This window comes from Pseudophryne corroboree, chromosome 5, assembly GCF_028390025.1.
Source record: "Pseudophryne corroboree isolate aPseCor3 chromosome 5, aPseCor3.hap2, whole genome shotgun sequence".
NCBI classification, from domain to species: Eukaryota; Metazoa; Chordata; class Amphibia; order Anura; family Myobatrachidae; genus Pseudophryne; species Pseudophryne corroboree.
Genome location: NC_086448.1, coordinates 656,256,790 through 656,279,302, shown reverse-complemented (window position 1 = coordinate 656,279,302; position 22,513 = coordinate 656,256,790). Strand labels below are relative to the sequence as shown.

General features: G+C 47.2%; 1 protein-coding gene across 1 annotated transcript in view; it reads left to right on the top strand.

The window, feature by feature from the left end:
* PRKDC (protein kinase, DNA-activated, catalytic subunit) overlaps window positions 1-22,513 on the top strand; it is an 836,940-nt gene that overhangs the window by 551,167 nt on the left and 263,260 nt on the right. The window contains exons 55-58 of the mRNA XM_063923695.1: window positions 3,986-4,159; window positions 15,441-15,539; window positions 16,975-17,185; window positions 17,319-17,505. Coding sequence (XP_063779765.1) covers window positions 3,986-4,159; window positions 15,441-15,539; window positions 16,975-17,185; window positions 17,319-17,505 — 671 coding nt within the window. The remainder of the gene's footprint in view (window positions 1-3,985; window positions 4,160-15,440; window positions 15,540-16,974; window positions 17,186-17,318; window positions 17,506-22,513) is intronic.

Sequence of the window (22,513 nt, the reverse complement as noted above, 5' to 3'; positions counted from 1 at the left end):
AACTTGGTGGGGGTCGAACACGTTTGCAAAGTTTTACAAGTTCGATACTTTGGCTGGCTGATGATCTGAAGTTCAGTCAATCAGTTCTGCAGGAGCCTCTGCGCTCTCCCTCCCGTTCTGGGAGCTTTGGTACATCCCCATGGTACTAATGTGGACCCCAGCATCCTCTAGGACGTAAGAGAAAATATGATTTTGGTACCTACCGGTAAATCCTTTTCTCGTAGTCCGTAGAGGATGCTGGCACCCTCCCAGCGCTTCGTTTTTCTGCAATTGTTATTTGTTTCAGTACAACGTCGTTTTAGTTGAGTACTGCTTTGTTACTTGATAAGTAATGTTTCAGCTGTTGCTGAGTAGTTCAAGCTAGTTGACTTGACGTGCCTTGTATGTGTGAGCTGGTATGGGTTCACTACGGGTGGCCGGCGGTCGGGCTCCCGGCGACCAGCATCCCGGCGCCGGGAGCCCGACCGCCGGCTTACCGACAGCTTGGCGAGCGCAAATGAGCCCCTTGCGGGCTCGCTGCGCTCGCCACGCTACGGGCACGGTGGCGCGCTACGCGCGCCACACTATTTTATTCTCCCTCTATGGGGGTCGTGGACCCCCACGAGGGAAAATAAGTGTCGGTAAGCCGGCGGTCGGGCTCCCGGCGCCGGTATACTGAGCGCCGGGAGCCCGACCGCCGGCAAACAGAAGACCAGCTGGTATGAATCTCACCACTATCTGTGTAATATCCTTCTCTCAAAGTATGTTGTCTCCTCGGGCACAGTTTCTAAACTGAGTCTGGTAGGAGGGGCATAGAGGGAGGAGCCAGCCCACACTCTCAAACTCTTAAGGTGCCAATGGCTCCTGGTGGACCCATCTGTACCCCATGGTACTAATGTGGACCCCAGCATCCTCTACGGACTACGAGAAAAGGATTTACTGGTAGGTACCAAAATCCTATTTTCCTACATACTTTAAATGTATTTGTAGTCGAATATATGCTCATATTGCTTATTATGTTAATGTTTAACTTGTGACTGATTGCTTTTGCGGCTACTGACTTTTTCTATACTATACTATATTTCCGTCTGTTCTGCTGTCTTTTTATTTACCGATCCTCAATGCTGGTGCAAGGCAGGGAGGGATCGGATTGTATATCATTTTAGCAAGCTTAAAGTGAATACGGTCACTAATTGTGGTGTTAACACCATACAGGTGTGTGATTTGTTTACCATGTCTAAGAGAGGCAAGGGTGAGGAGGAAACACTCTCCACAGTAACACCAACATTGATATCATGTTTGTCATGCCAACCAGGGTTAACCTTTCAAGATTTGGTACAAAATGGATTATGTGCAAATTGTTATAGCTTTCACCAAAGCCTCCTTAATAATCCAAGGCAGGCACATGTTCAATCAGAACCCCCATGGGCTTCATTTGCACAAACATTATCCAGTATAGCTGACCGAATAATGCCAGCTCCCATACCAGGGATAGGTTACCCAGTTAACCCTTACATGCAACATTCCCACTGGGTCTAATTCCATCCAGTCCAGGAATCTGCAGCCTTTCAACAAAAACAGGCTGAAAGACATGTGTAAAGTAAATCACACAGACCTGAAACAACATCTTCACAGTCTATACATGTTTCAGCAGAGGACACTTCAGAGGATGAGGATGGTTCCTCACATCCTGAGTCTGTATACAGAGACGAGGATGAAGGTCCCAGCTCAGTAGATGTACCTGAGCTAATTAATGCTGTAAATGCCATTCTATCCTTAGAGGAGGCAGCAGAGCCTGTGTTAAAATACAAGGCCCTTTGCTGAAACGTCCCAAAACAGTCAGAACTGAATTTCCAGAGTCAGAACAGCTGACTGAAATCATGCAAGAGGCTTGGGTTACACCCAGTAAAAAGTTCAGAATTCCGAAAAATGGAATTCTTATTATCCTCTATCGTCTGGGGATTGTTTGAAAAGGGAGGTTTCTCCCAAGGTAGATATGCATGTCATTCAGTTGGTGCGTAAATCTACCTTCAACATCATTAAATAATGTAACTGGTAGATAGAAAGATAGATGGTTTTCTAAAAACAGTTTTTTCCTGATCAGGAGTAGTTGTTAGGCCGGCAATGGCTTCAGCCTGGATGGCGAAAGCTGTGGCGGCCTGGGCTGATGCATTGGAAGACGACCTTTCATTGGCATCTAGAGAACAAAAGTCCCATATTGCACATATTAAACAAGCATCTGTCTTTATGGAAGAAGCAGTCTTGGATATGGGTATAGTAGCTTCTCATGCGTCAGCCTCAGCAGTAGCATCACGCAGAGCCGTCTGGCTACGTACATGGAAGGCTGACTCAGAGTCCAAAATGTTACTAGAGTCTTTGCTGGAGATATCCTATTTGGTAAAGAGTTAAACAATATTCTGGAGTCAGAAGCAGACTCTAAGAAAGTGAAGTTTCCATCTACTTACAAGTCTAAACCTAATTTTCCAGCTTTTCGGTCCTTTCGGACCCAAGGAAAGCAAAAGGAAAGGGTTAAGGCAAACAGTCCCAATCAGATAAGTCTTGAAAGACTAAAAAGCATTGGGCTACCAGAAGGCCTGCTTCCAAACCAGAATATAAGTCATCAGCCTGATGGCACAGGCCTCCACCTGGTGTCCGACTTTTTCTATTTGCACAGACCTAGCAGCAGTCCACCACAGATGCCTGGGTGCAAGAAGCGTTATCTTGCGGTTATGCGTTTGCCTACTAGAAACACCCTCCTGTATTTCTCCGAAGTCCACAGTATCCACAGGGATCCCACCCTGACGCACCTCATTTGAGTATCTTTATACTTTCTAACCTCTTCCTTCTTGTATGCAAGTGTGTGTGTATGTTCTTCTTGCCTGATTAGGGCTCTCTATGATACTCCTGCCTTGAGCTTTGGAAAATAACTGAATTGCCTGAGCCAGGAGGCGGGGATATAGGAGACTGGCCCGTTGCATTCTGGGAAGCCGAAAGCTTTTGAACGATTGGTGTCATTCCGCTGACGCTACCTCATATCCCACCCAATATTATCGGGCGGATATTGTGGACATCAGAGAAATAAAGTTATCAATGGTAAGTCTTCTATACCTACATATTTTGGCAACCCATCTATTGTGGTTTCCAAAATTTATGGAAGATCATACTGGAGGTGGTGGTTGCAATTTTCTTTACTCTCGTTTGTGTTTTTACAACATTTGTTGTATTTCCCAATCATTAAAACTTTAGTGTCTTCCTGTTTTAGACAACCCATTAGTCTCACTGTCCCTTCTTACAGCGAGGAGTACAGAATGCTGTAACTCTTGAAGCCATGTTTCTTATACTAAAGTACATTAACAACCCTTTAGTTTAGACCAGGAGTGGCTAATCTCGGGCCCCAAGGGCAACTAATAGTTCAGCTAGGAGGTCTGGAAAGCATGTATTGTTAGTGGTCACTTATGTTTACATGTGTTAAATAGGACCCAACTGAAAAGTGTACTAGCACATATGACACCGTGCAAATTCCAGTGGCCTCTACACTGTTCTGGTACTCGTTACCCCACATACAGTACCTGTCTTACTTCCTAGGTAATATAACTGGCGCACATTAATATTATCCAACATGTAAATGTCAGTTGTTTATAGCCACTTTAAGCACTTAAGGATATACCATATATTCTGCAGTTGCATCACAGTTTTGCAGTTACATCAACAATTTGCAACTCTTGTTTCTTATCAAAAGTCAGCACATTGTTGTCATGCTAACATTCACTATGTGATCTAAGATTCTCACCTGTCTTTTCCTTTCCCTTCCTTTCTTCCCATGACAATTAAATTAGTAAGTATTGCTATGCCCTCATGATCCCACTCCGTTCTCCAGGATGCATCATTTACTCTTTAGGGTTATTTGAATTTTCCCAGTGTTGCATTATCAAGCAGTATAATCATGTTTTACTAATATCATTAAAGTGTGCCAAACAATGACTTGTGGTGTTCACTTTTATTTCAGGGATGATGAAAGGCAGCGAGTGTGCCTAGATATAATATACAAGATGTTACCCAAACTGAAACCCACTGAGCTACGAGAACTTTTGCCATCTGTAACCGCGTTTAGTTCACACAACTTTCCGATTTGTCGTGAACGTATGTATGAAATTGTCATGTGGATATATGACAATTACAGGTAAACAGCTTGATTTTCTTAACCCGTTTTCATTTCATTACAGTATTCCCATATGCCGTACAGGTCTGTGATGTAGCTCGCACTAGGGCATCAGACTGTCGGTGATTAGCAGTCTGATGCCATTTAGAGGCTTAGGAGGATGCTGCAACAGCCAACGTTTATCAAACAGAGGCATGTCATTGCAGTGGAGGGATGAGGCCAGGATCTCAGTCAGGGGACAGATTTCCTGGCCTCTAGTTAGGACCTGCGAAGGCTGGCTGGCGACCCCATGGGTCTCGCAGTTTGCAGTGCTGTTGCAGATGATCCCATACTGCGTCCTATGATGCAGTTTGGATCAGTAATGAATGCTGCATTACCATATTAGAACTAGTGATGTGCACCGGACATTTTTCGGGTTTTGTGTTTTGGTTTTGGATTCGGTTCCGCAGCCGTGTTTTGGATTCGGACGCGTTTTGGCAAAACCTCCCTGAAAATTTTTTGTCCGATTCGGGTGTGTTTTGGATTTTTGTGTTTTTTTACAAAAAACCCTCAAAAACAGCTTCAATCATAGAATTTGGGGGTCATTTTGATCCCATAGTATTATTAACCTCAATAACCATAATTTCCACTTATTTTCAGTCTATTCTGAACACCTCACAATATTATTTTTAGTCCTAAAATTTGCACCGTGGTCGCTGGATGACTAAGCTAAGCGACCCAAGTGGCCGACACAAACACCTGGCCCATCTAGGAGTGGCACTGCAGTGTCAGACAGGATGGCACTTCAAAAAAATAGTCCCCAAACAGCACATGATGCAAAGAAAAATTAAAGAAAAAAGAGGTGCAAGATGGAATTGTCCTTGGGCCCTCCTACCCACCCTTATGTTGTATAAACAGGACATGCACACTTTAACAAACCCATCATTTCAGCGACAGGGTCTGCCACACAACTGTGACTGAAATGACTGGTTGGTTTGGGCCCCCACCAAAAAAGAAGCAATCAATCTCTCCTTGCACAAACTGGCTCTACAGAGGCAAGATGTCCACCTCCTCCTCATCGTCCGATTCCTCACCCCTTTCACTGTGTACATCCCCCTCCTCACAGATTATTAATTTGTCCCCACTGGAATCCACCATCTCAGGTCCCTGTGTACTTTCTGGAGGCAATTGCTGGTGAATGTCTCCACGGAGGAATTGATTATAATTCATTTTGATGAACATCATCTTCTCCATATTTTCTGGAAGTAACCTCGTACGCCGATTGCTGACAAGGTGAGCGGCTGCACTAAACACTCTTTTGGAGTACACACTGGAAGGGGGGGGGGGGGGGCAACCTAGGTAAAATAAAGCCAGTTTGTGCAAGGGCCTCCAAATTTCCTCTTTTTCCTGCCAGTATACGTACGGACTGTCTGACGTGCCTACTTGGATGCGGTCACTCATATAATCCTCCACCATTCTTTCAATGGTGAGAGAATCATATGCAGTGACAGTAGACGACATGTCAGTGATCGTTGGCAGGTCCTTCAGTCCGGACCAGATGTCAGCACTCGCTCCAGACTGCCCTGCATCACCGCCAGCGGGTGGGCTCGGAATTCTTAGCCTTTCCCTCGCACCCCCAGTTGCGGGAGAATGTGAAGGAGGAGCTGTTGACGGGTTACGTTCCGCTTGACTTGACAATTTTCTCACCAGCAGGCCTTTGAACCTCTGCAGACTTGTGTCTGCCGGAAAGAGAGATCCAACGTAGGTTTTAAATCTAGGATCGAGCACGGTGGCCAAAATGTAGTGCTCTGATTTCAACAGATTGACCACCCGTGAATCCTGGTTAAGCGAATTAAGGGCTCCATCCACAAGTCCCACATGCCTAGCGGATTCGCTCTGTTTTAGCTCCTCCTTCAATGTCTCCAGCTTCTTCTGCAAAAGCCTGATGAGGGGAATGACCTGACTCAGGCTGGCAGTGTCTGAACTGACTTCACGTGTGGCAAGTTCAAAGGGTTGCAGAACCTTGCACAGCGTTGAAATCATTCTCCACTGCGCTTGAGTCAGGTGCATTCCCCCTCCTTTGCCTATATCGTAGGCAGATGTATAGGCTTGAATGGCCTTTTGCTGCTCCTCCATCCTCTGAAGCATATAGAGGGTTGAATTCCACCTCGTTACCACCTCTTGCTTCAGATGATGGCAGGGCAGGTTCAGGACTGTTTGCTGGTGCTCCAGTCTTCGGCATGCGGTGGCTGAATGCCGAAAGTGGCCCGCAATTCTTCGGGCCACCGACAGCATCTCTTGCACGCCCCTGTCGTTTTTTAAATAATTCTGCACCACCAAATTCAATGTATGTGCAAAACATGGGACGTGCTGGAATTTGCCCAGATGTAATGCACGCACAATATTGCTGGCGTTGTCCGATGTCGCAAATCCCCAGGAGAGTCCATTTGGGGTAAGCCATTCTGCGATGATGTTCCTCAGTTTCCGTAAGAGGTTGTCAGCTGTGTGCCTCTTCTGGAAAGCGGTGATACAAAGCGTAGCCTGCCTAGGAACGAGTTGGCGTTTGCGAGATGCTGCTACTGGTGCCGCCGCTGCTGTTCTTGCTGCGGGAGGCAATACATCTACCCAGTGGGCTGTCACAGTCATATAGTCCTGAGTCTGCCCTGCTCCACTTGTCCACATGTCTGTGGTTAAGTGGACATTGGGTACAACTGCATTTTTTAGGACACTGGTGACTCTTTTTCTGAGGTCTGTGTACATTTTCGGTATCGCCTGCCTAGAGAAATGGAACCTAGATGGTATTTGGTACCGGGGACACAGTACCTCAATCAAGTCTGTAGTTGCCTGTGAATTAACGGTGGATAACGGAACATGTTTCTCACCGCCCCGGCTGCCAAGGCCTGAGTTATCCGCTTTACAGCAGGATGACTGTTGTGATATTTCATCTTCCTCGCAAAGGACTGTTGGACAGTCAATTGCTTACTGGAAGTAGTACAAGTGGTCTTCCGACTTCCCCTCTGGGATGACAATCGACTCCCAGCAGCAACAGCAGCAGCGCCAGCAGCAGTAGGCGTTACACTCAAGGATGCATCGGAGGAATCTCAGGCAGGAGAGGACTCGTCAGACTTGCCAGTGACATGGCCTGCAGGACTATTGGCTTTCCTGTGTAAGGAGGAAATTGACACTGAGGGAGTTGGTGGTGTGGTTTGCAGGAGCTTGGTTACAAGAGGAAGGGATTTAGTGGTCAGTGGACTGCTTCCGCTGTCATCCAAAGTTTTTGAACTTGTCACTGACTTGTGATGAATGCGCTGCAGGTGACGTATAAGGGAGGATGTTCCGAGGTGGTTAACGTCCTTACCCCTACTTAGTACAGCTTGACAAAGGCAACACACGGCTTGACACCTGTTGTCCGCATTTGTGTTAGAATAATTCCACATCGAAGAGGTGATTTTTTTTTGTAATTTGACCAGGCATGTCAATGGCCATATTCGTCCCACGGACAACAGGTGTCTCTCCGGGTGCCTGACTTTAAACAAACCACCTCACCATCAGAATCCTCCTGGTCAATTTCCTCCTCAGCTTCAGCAACACCCATATCCTCATCCTGGTGTACTTCAACAGTGACATCTTCAATTTGATTATCAGGAACTAGAGTGCGGGTGCTCCTTCCAGCACTTGCAGGGGGCGTGCAAATGGTGGAAGGCGCCACCTCTTCCCGTCCAGTGTTGGGCAGGTCAGGCATCGCAGCCGACACAATTGGACTCTCCTTGGGGATTTGTGATTTAGAAGAACGCACAGTTCTTTGCTTTGCTTTTGCCAGCTTAAGTCTCTTCATTTTTCTAGCGAGAGGATGAGTGCTTCCATCCTCATGTGAAGCTGAACCACTAGCCATGAACATAGGCCAGGGCCTCAGCCGTTCCTTGCCACTCCGTGTCGTAAATGGCACATTGGCAAGTTTACGCTTCTCCTCAGACGCTTTTAATTTTGATTTTTGGGTCATTTTACTGAACTTTTGTGTTTTGGATTTTACATGCGCTCTACTATGACATTGGGCATCGGCCTTGGCAGACGACGTTGATGGCATTTCATCGTCTCGGCCATGACTAGTGGCAGCAGCTTCAGCACGAGGTGGAAGTGGATCTTGATCTTTCCCTATTTTACCCTCCACATTTTTGTCCTCCATTTTTTAATGTGTGGAATTATATGCCAGTATCAATAGCAATGGCCTACTACTATATATATATATATATATATATATATATATATATATACTGCGCACAACTAAAATGCACCACAGGTATGGATGGATAGTATACTTGACGACACAGAGGTAGGTAGAGCAGTGGCCTACTGTACCGTACTGCTATATATTATATACTGGTGGTCAGCAAACTGTGCAAAACTGAAATGCACCACAGGTATGGATGGATAGTATACTTGACGACACAGAGGGGGAGATGTACTAAGCCTGAAAAGTGATAAATTTCACAGTGATAAACTACCAGCCAATCAGCTCCTAACTACCATGTCACTGGCTGTGTTTGAAAAATGACAGTTAGGAGTCGATTGGCTGGTACTTTATCACCGTGATATTTATCACTTTTCAAGGCTTAGTACATCTGGCCCAGAGTTAGGTAGAGCAGTGGCCTTCTGTACCGTACTCCTATATATTATATACTGGTGGTCGACAAAATTATGCACTGTACTCCTACTATATACTACAATGCAGCACAGATATGGAGCGTTTTTCAGGCAGAGAACGTATAATACTGGTGGTCACTGGTCAGCAAAACTCTGCACTGTACTCCTCCTATAATACTGCTGGTTCCCAGAATAAAGATATTTGCAGCCCCTTGAAAGTTCTGAAACAAAGTGAGAGGACGCCAGCCACATCCTCTCACTATCATTTCCAATGCACGAGTGAAAAATGGCGGCGACGTGCGGCTCCTTATATAGAATCCAAATCTCGCAAGAATCCGATAGCGGGATTATTAGGTTCGGGCGCGCTCGGGTTAACCGAGCAATACTGGAGTATCCGAGTGTGCCTCGGACCCGTGTAAAATGGGTGAAGTTCGGGGGGGTTCGGATTCCGAGGAACCGAACCCGCTCATCACTAATTAGAACTATTGTTGCTGTTTCTATGTTAGCATCATCTGCATATGTGTCCTCTTACATTTTTGCTGCAGTGATGCTAAATAGCGCCATGCCGTGTGTCTGTATTTGCATTCGAAATGCTACATTACAGTGTTTTTCTGGAAAACACTGTAGCATAGTATTTTGTATGCAAATATAGTCGCAGTCACACACACGATATAGGCATGTTCCATATTTTATCCAGCAAAGCTGCTTGTGCGTCCTTTGTGCCTTACTTTGCGACTTAGAGGCATTTTCATGGAAAAAATTTAAAAAAAGACGTGCAATGCCACCGAGCCACACAGCACTCATGCCTTATGTGTAGTAGTGCACTGAGCAAAGATGTAAGAGGACACATCTGTATAACTAATCCGTCCACATCTGAATCGGTCCCTTTTTGTAACTAGCATTTCTCTGACGTCCTAGTGGATGCTGGGGACTCCGTCAGGACCATGGGGATTAGCGGCTCCGCAGGAGACAGGGCACAAAAATAAAGCTTTAGGATCAGGTGGTGTGCACTGGCTCCTCCCCCTATGACCCTCCTCCAAGCCTCAGTTAGGTTTTTGTGCCCGTCCGAGCAGGGTGCAATCTAGGTGGCTCTCCTAAAGAGCTGCTTAGAAAAAGTTTTTAGGTTTTTTATTTTACAGTGAGTCCTGCTGGCAACAGGCTCACTGCAACGAGGGACTTGGGGGAGAAGAAGTGAACTCACCTGCGTGCAGGATGGATTGGCTTCTTAGGCTACTGGACACCATTAGCTCCAGAGGGATCGAACACAGGCCCAGCCATGGAGTCCGGTCCCGGAGCCGCGCCGCCGACCCCCTTGCAGATGCCGAAAAGTGAAGAGGTCCAGAAACCGGCGGCAGAAGACTTTTCAGTCTTCATGAGGTAGCGCACAGCACTGCAGCTGTGCGCCATTGTTGTCACACACTTCACACCAGCGATCACTGAGGGTGCAGGGCGCTGTGGGGGGGCGCCCTGGGCAGCAATGAAATACCTATACTGGCTAAAAGATACATCACATATAGCCCCTGGGGCTATATGGATGTATTTAACCCCTGCCAGGTCTCAGAAAAACGGGAGAAGAAGCCCGCCGAAAAGGGGGCGGGGCCTATTCTCCTCAGCACACAGCGCCATTTTCCCTCACAGAAATGCTGGTGGGAAGGCTCCCAGGCTCTCCCCTGCACTGCACTACAGAAACAGGGTTAAAACAGAGAGGGGGGGGCACTTATTTGGCGATATGATTATATATATTAAGATGCTATAAGGGAAAAACACTTATATAAAGGTTGTCCCTGTATAATTATAGCGTTTTGGTGTGTGCTGGCAAACTCTCCCTCTGTCTCTCCAAAGGGCTAATGGGGTCCTGTCCTCTATCAGAGCATTCCCTGTGTGTGTGCTGTGTGTCGGTACGTGTGTGTCGACATGTATGAGGACGATGTTGGTGAGGAGGCGGAGCAATTGCCTGTAATGGTGATGTCACTCTCTAGGGAGTCGACACCGGAATGGATGGCTTATTTAAGGAATTACGTGATAATGTCAACACGCTGCAAGGTCGATTGACGACATGAGACGGCCGGCAAACCAATTAGTACCTGTCCAGGCGTCTCAAACACCGTCAGGGGCGTTAAAACGTCTTTTTACCTCAGTCGGTCGACACAGACACGGACACTGACTCCAGTGTCGACGGTGAAGAAACAAACGTATTTTTCTTTTAGGGCCACACGTTACTTGTTAAGGGCAATGAAGGAGGTGTTACATATTTCTGATACTACAAGTACCACAAAAAAGGGTATTTTGTGGAGTGTGAAAAAACTACCTGTAGTTTTTCCTGAATCAGATAAATTAAATGAAGTGTGTGATGATGCGTGGGTTTCCCCCGATAGAAAATTATTGGCGGTATACCCTTTCCCGCCAGAAGTTAGGGCGCGTTGGGAAACACCCCTTAGGGTGGATAAGGCGCTCACACGCTTATCAAAACAAGTGGCGGTACCGTCTCCAGATAGGGCCGCCCTCAAGGAGCCAGCTGATAGGAGGCTGGAAAATATCCTAAAAAGTATATACACACATACTGGTGTTATACTGCGACCAGCGATCGCCTCAGCCTGGATGTGCAGCGCTGGGGTGGCTTGGTCGGATTCCCTGACTGAAAATATTGATACCCTTGACAGGGACAGTATTTTACTGACTATAGAGCATTTAAAGGATGCATTTCTATATATGCGAGATGCACAGAGGGATATTTGCACTCTGGCATCAAGAGTAAGTGCGATGTCCATATCTGCCAGAAGTTGTTTATGGACACGACAGTGGTCAGGTGATGCAGATTCCAGACGGCACATGGAAGTATTGCCGTATAAAGGAGAAAAAGACAACGTCTTTTCAGCCTCAGTCCTTTCGTCCCCATAAGGGCAAGCGGGCAAAAGGCCAGTCATATCTGCCATGGGATAGAGGAAAGGGAAGAAGACTGCAGCAGGCAGCCCATTCCCAGGAACAGAAGCCCTCCACCGCTTCTGCCAAGTCCTCAGCATGACGCTGGGGCCGTACAAGCGGACTCAGGCGCGGTGGGGGGTCGTCTCAAGAGTTTCAGCACGCAGTGGGCTCACTCGCAAGTGGACCCCTGGATCCTACAAGTAGTATCCCAGGGGTACAGATTGGAAGTTCGAGACGTCTCCCCCTCGCAGGTTCCTGAAGTCTGCCTTACCATCGTCTCCCTCCGACAGGGAGGCAGTAGTGGAAACAATTCACAAGCTGTATTCCCAGCAGGTGATAATCAAAGTACCCCTCCTACAACAAGGAAAGGGGTATTATTCCACACTATATTGTGGTACTGAAGCCAGACGGCTCGATGAGACCTATTTTAAATCTGAAATATTTGAACACTTACATAAAAAGGTTCAAATCAAGATGGAGTCACTCAGAGCAGTGATAGCGAACCAGGAAAAAGGGGACTATATGGTGTCCCGGGACAGATGCTTACCTCCATGTCCCAATTTGCCCTTCTCACCAAGGGTACCTCAGGTTCGTGGTACAGAACTGTCACTATCAGTTTCAGACGCTGCCGGTTGGATTGTCCACGGCACCCCGGGTCCTTACCAAGGTAATGGCCGAAATGATGAAGAAGAAAATGGACGATCTCCTGATAAGGGCAAGGTCCAGAGAACAGTTGGAGGTCGGAGTAGCACTATCTCAAGTAGTTCTACGACAGCACGGGTGGATTCTAAATATTCCAAAACCGCAGCTGTTTCCGACGACACGTCTGCTGTTCCTAGGGATGATTCTGGACACAGTCCAGAAAAAGGTGTTTCTCCCGGAGAAGAAAGCCAGGGAGTTATCCGAGCTAGTCAGGAACCTCCTAAAACCAGGAAAAGTGTCAGTGCATCATTGCACAAGGGTCCTGGGAAAAATGGTGGCTTCTTACGAAGCGATTCCATTCGGCAGATTTCACGCAAGAACTTTTCAGTGGGATCTGCTGGACAAATGGTCCGGATCGCATCTGCAGATGCATCAGCGGATAACCTTATCGCCACGGACAAGGGTGTCTCTTCTGTGGTGGTTGCAGAGTGCTCATCTGTTAGAGGGCCGCAGATTCGGCATACAGGACTGGGTACTGCTGACCACGGATGCCAGTCTGAGAGGCTGGGGAGCGGTCACACAGGGAAGAAACTTCCAGGGAGTATGGTCAAGCCTGGAGATGTCTCTTCACATAAATATACTGGAGCTAAGAGCGATTTACAATGCTCTAAGCCTGGCAAAACCCCTGCTTCAGGGTAAGCCGGTGTTGATCCAGTCGGACAACATCACGGCAGTCGCCCACGTAAACAGACAGGGCGGCACAAGAAGCAGGAGAGCAATGGCAGAAGCTGCAAGGATTCTTCGCTGGGCGGAAGATCATGTGATAGCACTGTCAGCAGTGTTCATTCCGGGAGTGGACAACTGGGAAGCAGACTTCCTCAGCAGACACGATCTACACCCGGGAGAGTGGGGACTTCATCCAGAAGTCTTCCACATGATTGTGAACCGTTGGGAAAAACCAAAGGTGGATATGATGGCGTCTCGCCTCAACAAAAAACTGGACAGGTATTGCGCCAGGTCAAGAGACCCTCAGGCAATAGCTGTGGACGCTCTGGTAACACCGTGGGTGTTCCAGTCAGTGTATGTGTTTCCTCCTCTGCCTCTCATACCAAAAGTACTGAGATTTATACGCAAAGGGGAGTAAGAACGATACTCGTGGCTCCGGATTGGCCAAGAAGAACTTGGTACCCGGAACTTCAGGAGATGCTCACGGAAGATCCGTGGCCTCTACCTCTAAGACGGGACCTGCTTCAGCAGGGACCGTGTCTATTCCAAGACTTACCGCGGCTGCGTTTGACGGCATGGCGGTTGAACGCCGAATTCTAAGGGAAAAAGGCATTCCGGAAGAGGTCATTCCTACACTGGTAAAAGCCAGGAAGGAGGTGACTGCACAACATTATCACCACATTTGGAGAAAATATGTTGCGTGGTGTGAGGCCAGGAAGGCCCCCACGGAGGAATTTCAATTGGGTCGATTCCTACATTTCCTGCAAACAGGATTGTCTATGGACCTCAAATTGGGGTCCATTAAGGTTCAAATTTCGGCCCTGTCGATTTTCTTCCAGAAAGAATTGGCTTCAGTTCCTTGTAAAAGGAGTACTACATATACAGCCCCGGTTGTGCCCCCAGTGGCTCCGTGGGACCTTTAATGTAGTTTTGGATTTTCTCAAATCCCATTGGTTTGAGCCACTCAAATCGGTGGATTTGAAATATCTTACATGGAAAGTAACCATGCTACTGGCCCTGGCTTCAGCCAGGAGAGTGTCAGAATTGGCGGCTTTATCGTATAAAAGCCCATATCTGATTTTCCATTCGGACAGGGCAGAACTGCGGAAGCATCCTCAGTTTCTGCCTAAGGTGGTGTCAGCGTTTCACCTGAACCAGCCTATTGTGGTGCCTGCGGCTACTAGCGATTTGGAGGATTCCAAGTTGCTGGACGTTGTCAGGGCATTGAAAATATATATTTCAAGGACGGCTGGAGTCAGAAAATCTGACTCGCTGTTTATACTGTATGCACCCAACTAGCTGGGTGCTCCTGCTTCTAAGCAGACGATTGCTCGTTGGATTTGTAGCACAATTCAACTTGCACATTCTGTGGCAGGCCTGCCACAGCCTAAATCTGTCAAGGCCCATTCCACAAGGAAGGTGGGCTCATCCTGGGCGGCTGCCCGAGGGGTCTCGGCATTACAACTCTGCCGAGCAGCTACGTGGTCGGGGGAGAACACGTTTGTAAAATTCTACAAATTTGATACCCTGGCTAAAGAGGACCTGGAGTTCTCTCATTCGGTGCTGCAGAGTCATCCGCACTCTCCCGCCCGTTTGGGAGCTTTGGTATAATCTCCATGGTCCTGACGGAGTCCCCAGCATCCACTAGGACGTCAGAGAAAATAAGATTTTACTTACCGATAAATCTATTTCTCGTAGTCCGTGGTGGATGCTGGGCGCCCATCCCAAGTGCGGATTGTCTGCAATACTTGTACACAGTTATTGTTACAATAAAATCGGGTTGTTATTGTTGTGAGCTGTCTGTTCAGAGGCTCCTACGTATGTCATACTGTTAACTGGGTTCAGATCACAAGTTGTACGGTGTGATTGGTGTGGCTGGTATGAGTCTTACCCGGGATTCAAAATCCTTCCTTATTGTGTACGCTCGTCCGGGCACAGTATCCTAACTGAGGCTTGGAGGAGGGTCATAGGGGGAGGAGCCAGTGCACACCACCTGATCCTAAAGCTTTATTTTTGTGCCCTGTCTCCTGTGGAGCCGCTAATCCCCATGGTCCTGACGGAGTCCCCAGCATCCACTACGGACTACGAGAAATAGATTTATCGGTAAGTAAAATCTTATTTTTAGTGGTCATTGAAATTGCAAAACTAATGTAAAATGTAATACGTTTTTGAGTCAAGTGAAGACCTTAAAAGTAGTAGAAACTTACTTAAGTAGACCACATCTAGGTGGTGAGACGTAATTTGCGGTGTATTTTGTGTTCCAGTGGAATATTGTTTTGAACTAATTGAAATGTCTTTGTGACCTTATTTGATACCCTACATAAGCATATTACAAGTTTTGTGTTAAGAAAGTGAAGTTTGCCTAATTATTTATTTTCATATTACCTTCCAGAGACCCAGAGAGCCAGTCGGATAGTGATTCACAGGATGTTTTCAATATGGCTAAAGAGACCTTACTTGAAGGACTGGTAGATGAAAATGCAGAGCTCCAGTACGTTGTATTTCTTCCCCGGGTTCCATAGGGCTCCACAGTGATCATATCTGGTTTTAGGTGGTATATCAGCTCCTGGGGATCATACAGTTACGCCTTTCATGTTGATTGCCTGTTTACAAAAAGTACAACAAATATTGTTTGATATTCAGCCTCTGCGGCCTGACTGCTCGTACACACAGCACGATGCACCAGTATATCTGCAGATACGTGGAAAATCAGTCTGGTTTGCCATGTAAATTATTACCACTTAAAAAAGCAGGATAATTCTCAAAAATCTCTCGCTTTCTGATTTTCACACCCTATTGCATTCCCTCCCTGGGCTCTTTGTTTCATTTCAGGGCCTGAAAGACAATTTTGGTATCCCCTAATAGTTAGGAAATTAAATGTTTGTAAAATTTAGAAGACTCTTAATACTGAACAAAATTTGCGCAATGCTGTCTTAATTTGTATTTCCTATTTTAGTAATATCTGATAATGTGTGTATACTAGACTATACCACATTTCATCTTTACCAGACTGATTATACTGTACAGTATTTTCTAAATGTGTGGTAGGTAAAGGTAGTGGTATGGCAGCCACCATAGATTTCCTATCTCTTCCTATGTAGTGTATGAATTAGTCAGGATTATTAACTTCCCTTATGCTGGTAGAGACCATCTATGTACTGTAGCACCCACCATGCTTTGCATAGGCAGTGGTGCATAATGCGTGTGTATAACCATGTCACTGTGCACCACCACTTGTTTTGAAAAATGTAATAGGTGTAGAAAATTCAGGGATGGGAGGATATTTATACTTGGAAGCCTGAGATGGCTCCTGGTATACCTGTACTCTTTCTTACATATTTCCTATTGTCACATCATTCTTCTCCTTACAGTGGGATCAGTATGATTTGCCGGCAGCCGGGATGCTGGCCATCAATATGCCGGCAGCGGAGCGAGCACAAAGAGTCCCGTTGCGGGCTTGCTGCGCTCACCACAAAGTTCTATTCCCACTTTATGGGTGTCGTGGACACCACGAGTAGGAATAGACCCTGGGCGCCGGATTCCAGCTGTTGGCTTTGTCGGCTTTCGGGATTCCGGCGTCGGTATCCTGACTGCCAGGATCCCGACAGCTGACAAATTAACTGCATCTTCTTACAGTATGTCATGCTATCAGGGATAAGCTTTGGTGACAGAAGGATGAGGAGGTGAGTGTGTGTTTAACAATGTGTGCATTAGAGATAATTATCCTGTATTTACGCAGATTTTTAATGAGTATCACTATAAGTCATTTTTTTTCCCCTGTACATTGTTCTATTCTCGCTCCGGCATTAATAACCACTTAGGATGAGGACTACTTGAAAAATGCATGAAACCACTTTTTTTTTTGTAAGTCAGTCCGCTGCAGAAATACATATTTTGCTTAATCTGATCAATGTTCTTCATTATAGACTCATTGTCAGAAATTTCTGGAGCTCTGAAACACGATTACCAACTGGCACATCAGACCGTATGTTAGCCGTGTTGTGCTCTTTATATTGCCCAAAGATAGAAAAACACTTTCTAAGCCTGGGCACAAACCTGCTGCTTGAAATGACCAGTAAGAGTCCAGATTATATCCGGCAAATGTTTGAACATCCTCTTTCAGAATGCAAGTTTCAGGTAAAGTATATAGATACCAGCTGTTGGAATCCCAGCAGCCAAAATATCGACACCATATTCGGCAGTATGTCTGTATTTCTTTTATTTCAAATCTAGGTCTGTTTATTCTTCATTTCATTGTGTTCTCATTTAGGATTACACTGTTGATTCCAGTTGGCGCTACCGCAGCACTGTGCTCACCCCCATGTTTGTGGAGACTCAAGCTTCTCAGAGCAGTTACAGATCGAGAACACAAGGGTTTGTAACAGAGTTGGAGCCTGATGCAGCTCAGCTAAGAGCGACACAGCAACACTATCAGTTCACACCTACACAGAATATTGGTATGTCACTTTATTTTATTTACTTTTTATTTTTTGTACCATGTCTCCAGGAGTTTATCATTATGTAAATTAAGATACAAAGCTTCTTAGGAACAACTGTGTGAAATTATTAGTGATGCCGAGAGGGGAAGGGAAGTGGGTACTGTTTACCCAAGCCCAGTGTTCCATGAGGGGCTTTGAATGATGAGACTTTTCCTCCTTCGTGGCACACGTCACCATAAACAGCGGTATATATAGTGGTTTCCTAAAAAAATAAAAAATATTAGTGTAATACTGTAGGGCTTATCACTTACGCCTGTAATGTGTTTTGCTCGCCTTGAAAGTTATCGGGAAGGATATTATATATACTGTACTGTATATGGACTGCACCATATAAAGTTTACTCATTGCTTTCTTCAAAGCAGCTGGATACATGTCCTCTAACATAGCAGGACTTTAACTTAACCCCTATGTACCTGTGTTATCACTGGTCATATCTATTATATAAAACTGAAGGGTGATAGAAATGATATCATCACCTATTATCACCTCATGTTGCTTGATGGGAATGCTGGGTAATACCGCAGCAGGCTACCACAGCAGTGAAAGGTGAGACCAACAACCAGAGAAGAGGACGGGGAATATGTGATAAGTATTTTGGGATAGCGCAGGGGTGGCTGAAGTGACCCAGCGGATGCAGAGTCCATTTACTTCATAAATGTAATACTGAGTGTTGTCATCTCATGCATATGAAGACCATTCCTAACTTGTAATGAGACATCACTTTTTTCCCCAGATTTTGTCATCTCATACGTATGAAGACCTTTAAGTAACTTGTTGTAATAAGACATCACTTTTAATGGATTTAATGGATTGCAGCAATTACTTCATCCATAATTTTACATTAAAAAAATCATGCTGTTAAAAAATGTCAAGCCCAATTTGTCTGGCTACACATCTTTTAAATTGCATCCCCTTGTTTATTTACATTGTTGAATAGAAAAAGTGCCACTGCTTACAGCTCATGAGATGGGTATACTCAATTTGGCCTACTCAAAGCGCATCTTATATAGTTCAGTATTGCAAATTATTTCCAATACTGAGCTTGGATAAATGTGTAGCTCTTGTGCAGTCCGACACATGCATTTGGACCCTGTGGTATTTGCCCCAGCTAGACATACATCTGACAAACAACTAGGGAAATACTCTAGATTTGTACTAAAGGTGTTATAGTTTGTAGCCACCTAAGGTTTTCCTTCATTTGCTCTCTATTGATTGGAGAAGACTTTCAAAATGATTGTCTGAAGAGTTATGCTATTTTAACTCTTTCATGAATGACATCCAAAGTCTGTATGTAAAGCACCAGTATTTGTGCCATTTTGTGGGGGGGTTGAGTATTAAATGCCGGCAGTCAGGTTCCCAGCAGCAGAATCCTGACGGTCAGAATGTTGATGGATGTTGGTGAGTACTGTTACCCTAACCGTAAACCACTGCTACTGCAGCCTAACTGTAACTGTCCGTTCCTGCAGCCAAGCTGTAGCCATCTCCTCCCACAGCCTTAAGGTACTCCTACACCTAAAGATTTATCTTCCAATCTTGCTGGTTGGAATGAAAATCTGGTAATGGATGGGAGCAAATGACAGTTGCTCCCATCCACTACCAGATTTTCGATCTAATAGCCAGATTGTAAGATAAATCTTTAGGTGTGTTGTCACCTTAACCCTAACCATTCCCTCCCGTGGCCTGACCCTGACCATTCCCTCCCGTGGCCTAACCCTGACCATTCCCTCCCGTGGCCTAACCCTGACCATTCCCTCCCGTGGCCTAACCCTGACCATTCCCTCCCGTGGCCTAACCCTGACCATTCCCTCCCGTGGCCTAACCCTGACCATTCCCTCCCGTGACCTAACCCTGACCATTCCCTCCCGTGACCTAACCCTGACCATTCCCTCCCGTGGCCTAACCCTAACCATTCCCTCCCGTGGCCTAACCCTAACCATTCCCTCCCGTGGCCTAACCCTAACCATTCCCTCCCGTGGCCTAACCCTAACCATTCCCTCCCGTGGCCTAACCCCAACCATCCCCTACCGTGGCCTAACCATCCCCTCCTGCAGCCTAACCATAACCATTCCCTCCCGCAACCTAACCCTAACCATTCCCTCTCACAGCTTGAGCCCTAACCATCCCCTCCCGCAGCCTAACACTAAACATTCCCTCCCGTGGCCTAACTCTAACCATTCCCTCCCGTGGCCTAACCCTAACCATCCCCTCCTGCAGCCTAACCCTAACTATCCCCTCACGCAGCCTAACCCTAACTATCCCCTCCCCCAGACTAACCCTAACTATCCCCTCCCGCAGCCTTACCCTAACTATCCCCTCCCGCAGCCTTACCCGAACTATCCCCTCCTGCAGCCTTACCCTAACTATCCCCTCCCGCAGCCTAACCCTAACTATCCCCTCCCGCAGCCTAACCCTAACTATCCCCTCCCACAGCCTAACCCTAACTAACCCCTCCCACAGCCTAACCCTAACTATCCCCTCCCGCAGCCTAACCCTAACTATCCCCTCCCGCAGCCTTACCCGAACTATCCCCTCCTGCAGCCTTACCCTAACTATCCCCTCCCGCAGCCTAACCCTAACTATCCCCTCCCGCAGCCTAACCCTAACTATCCCCTCCCACAGCCTAACCCTAACTAACCCCTCCCGCAGCCTAACCCTAACTATCCCCTCCCAGCCTAACCCTAACTATCCCCTCCCGCAGCCTAACCCTAACTATCCCCTCCCGCAGCCTAACCCTAACTATCCCCTCCCGCAGCCTTACCCTAACTATCCCCTCCCGCAGCCTAACCCTAACTATCCCCTCCCGCAGCCTAACCCTAACTATCCCCTCCCGCAGCCTAACCCTAACTATCCCCTCCCGCAGCCTAACCCTAACTATCCCCTCCCGCAGCCTAACCCTAACTATCCCCTCCCGCAGCCTAACCCTAACTATCCCCTCCCGCAGCCTAACCCTAACTATCCCCTCCCGCAGCCTAACCCTAACTATCCCCTCCCGCAGCCTAACCCTAACTATCCCCTCCCGCAGCCTAACCCTAACTATCCCCTCCCGCAGCCTAACCCTAACTATCCCCTCCCGCAGCCTAACCCTAACTATCCCCTCCCGCAGCCTAACCCTAACTATCCCCTCCCGCAGCCTAACCCTAACTATCCCCTCCCGCAGCCTAACCCTAACTATCCCCTCCCGCAGCCTAACCCTAACTATCCCCTCCCGCAGCCTAACCCTAACTATCCCCTCCCGCAGCCTAACCCTAACTATCCCCTCCCGCAGCCTAACCCTAACTATCCCCTCCCGCAGCCTAACCCTAACTATCCCCTCCCGCAGCCTAACCCTAACTATCCCCTCCCGCAGCCTAACCCTAACTATCCCCTCCCGCAGCCTAACCCTAACTATCCCCTCCCGCAGCCTAACCCTAACTATCCCCTCCCGCAGCCTAACCCTAACTATCCCCTCCCGCAGCCTAACCCTAACTATCCCCTCCCGCAGCCTAACCCTAACTATCCCCTCCCGCAGCCTAACCCGAACCATCCCCTCCCGCAGTCTAACCCTTACCATCCCCTCCCGTAGCCTTACCGTAACCCTAAAAGTAACTACTCACTACCTACCCTAATACCTTTGGGTTATGTCTGCATTGTGACCTTTGGAATTCCGCTGTCGGGAAACTTACCAGTCCTAATGCAATGTGACAGTTCTATCCCTGGTTACTACCCTTTTCTCTAACGTCCTAGTGGATGCTGGGGACTCCGTCAGGACCATGGGGAATAGCGGCTCCGCAGGAGACAGGGCACAAAAGCAAGCTTTTAGGATCACATGGTGTGTACTGGCTCCTCCCCCTATGACCCTCCTCCAAGCCTCAGTTAGGTTTTTGTGCCCGTCCGAGCAGGGTGCAATCTAGGTGGCTCTCCTAAAGAGCTGCTTAGAAAAAGTTTTTAGGTTTTTTATTTTCAGTGAGTCCTGCTGGCAACAGGCTCACTGCATCGAGGGACTTAGGGGAGAGATTTTCAACTCACCTGCGTGCAGGATGGATTGGAGTCTTAGGCTACTGGACATAGCTCCAGAGGGAGTCGGAACACAGGTCACCCTGGGGTTCGTCCCGGAGCCGCGCCGCCGATCCCCCTTACAGATGCTGAAGATCGTGGGTCCGGAAACAGGCGGCAGAAGGCTCTTCAGCCTTCATGAAGGTAGCGCACAGCACTGCAGCTATGCGCCATTGTTGCTACACACTTCACACTGAACGGTCACGGAGGGTGCAGGGCGCTGCTGGGGGCGCCCTGGGCAGCAATATTTAATACCTTTTATGGCAAAGAATACATCACATATAGCCATTGAGGCTATATGTATGTATTTAACCCAGGCCAGATATCTCAAAACCCGGGAGAAAAGCCAGCCGAAAAGGGGGCGGGGCTTATTCTCCTCAGCACACAGCGCCATTTTCCTGCTCAGCTCCGCTGTGAGGAAGGCTCCCAGGACTCTCCCCTGCACTGCACTACAGAAACAGGGTAACAAAGAGAAGGGGGGCATATTTTGGCGATATTTATATATTTAAAGCGCATATAACAGAAACAACACCTTTTAGGGTTGTTTATATACATTTTATAGCGCTTTTGGTGTGTGCTGGCAAACTCTCCCTCTGTCTCCCCAAAGGGCTAGTGGGGTCCTGTCTTCGATAAGAGCATTCCCTGTGTGTCTGCTGTGTGTCGGTACGTGTGTGTCGACATGTATGAGGACGATGTTGGTATGGAGGCGGAGCAATTGCCGGTAATGGTGATGTCACCCCCTAGGGAGTCGACACCGGAATGGATGGCTTTAATTATGGAATTACGTGATAATGTTAGTACATTACAAAAGTCAGTTGACGAAATGAGATGGCCGGAAAACCAGTTGGTACCTGCTCAGGCGTCTCAGACACCGTCAGGGGCTGTAAAACGTCCCTTACCTCAGTCAGTCGACACAGGTACCGACACAGATGAA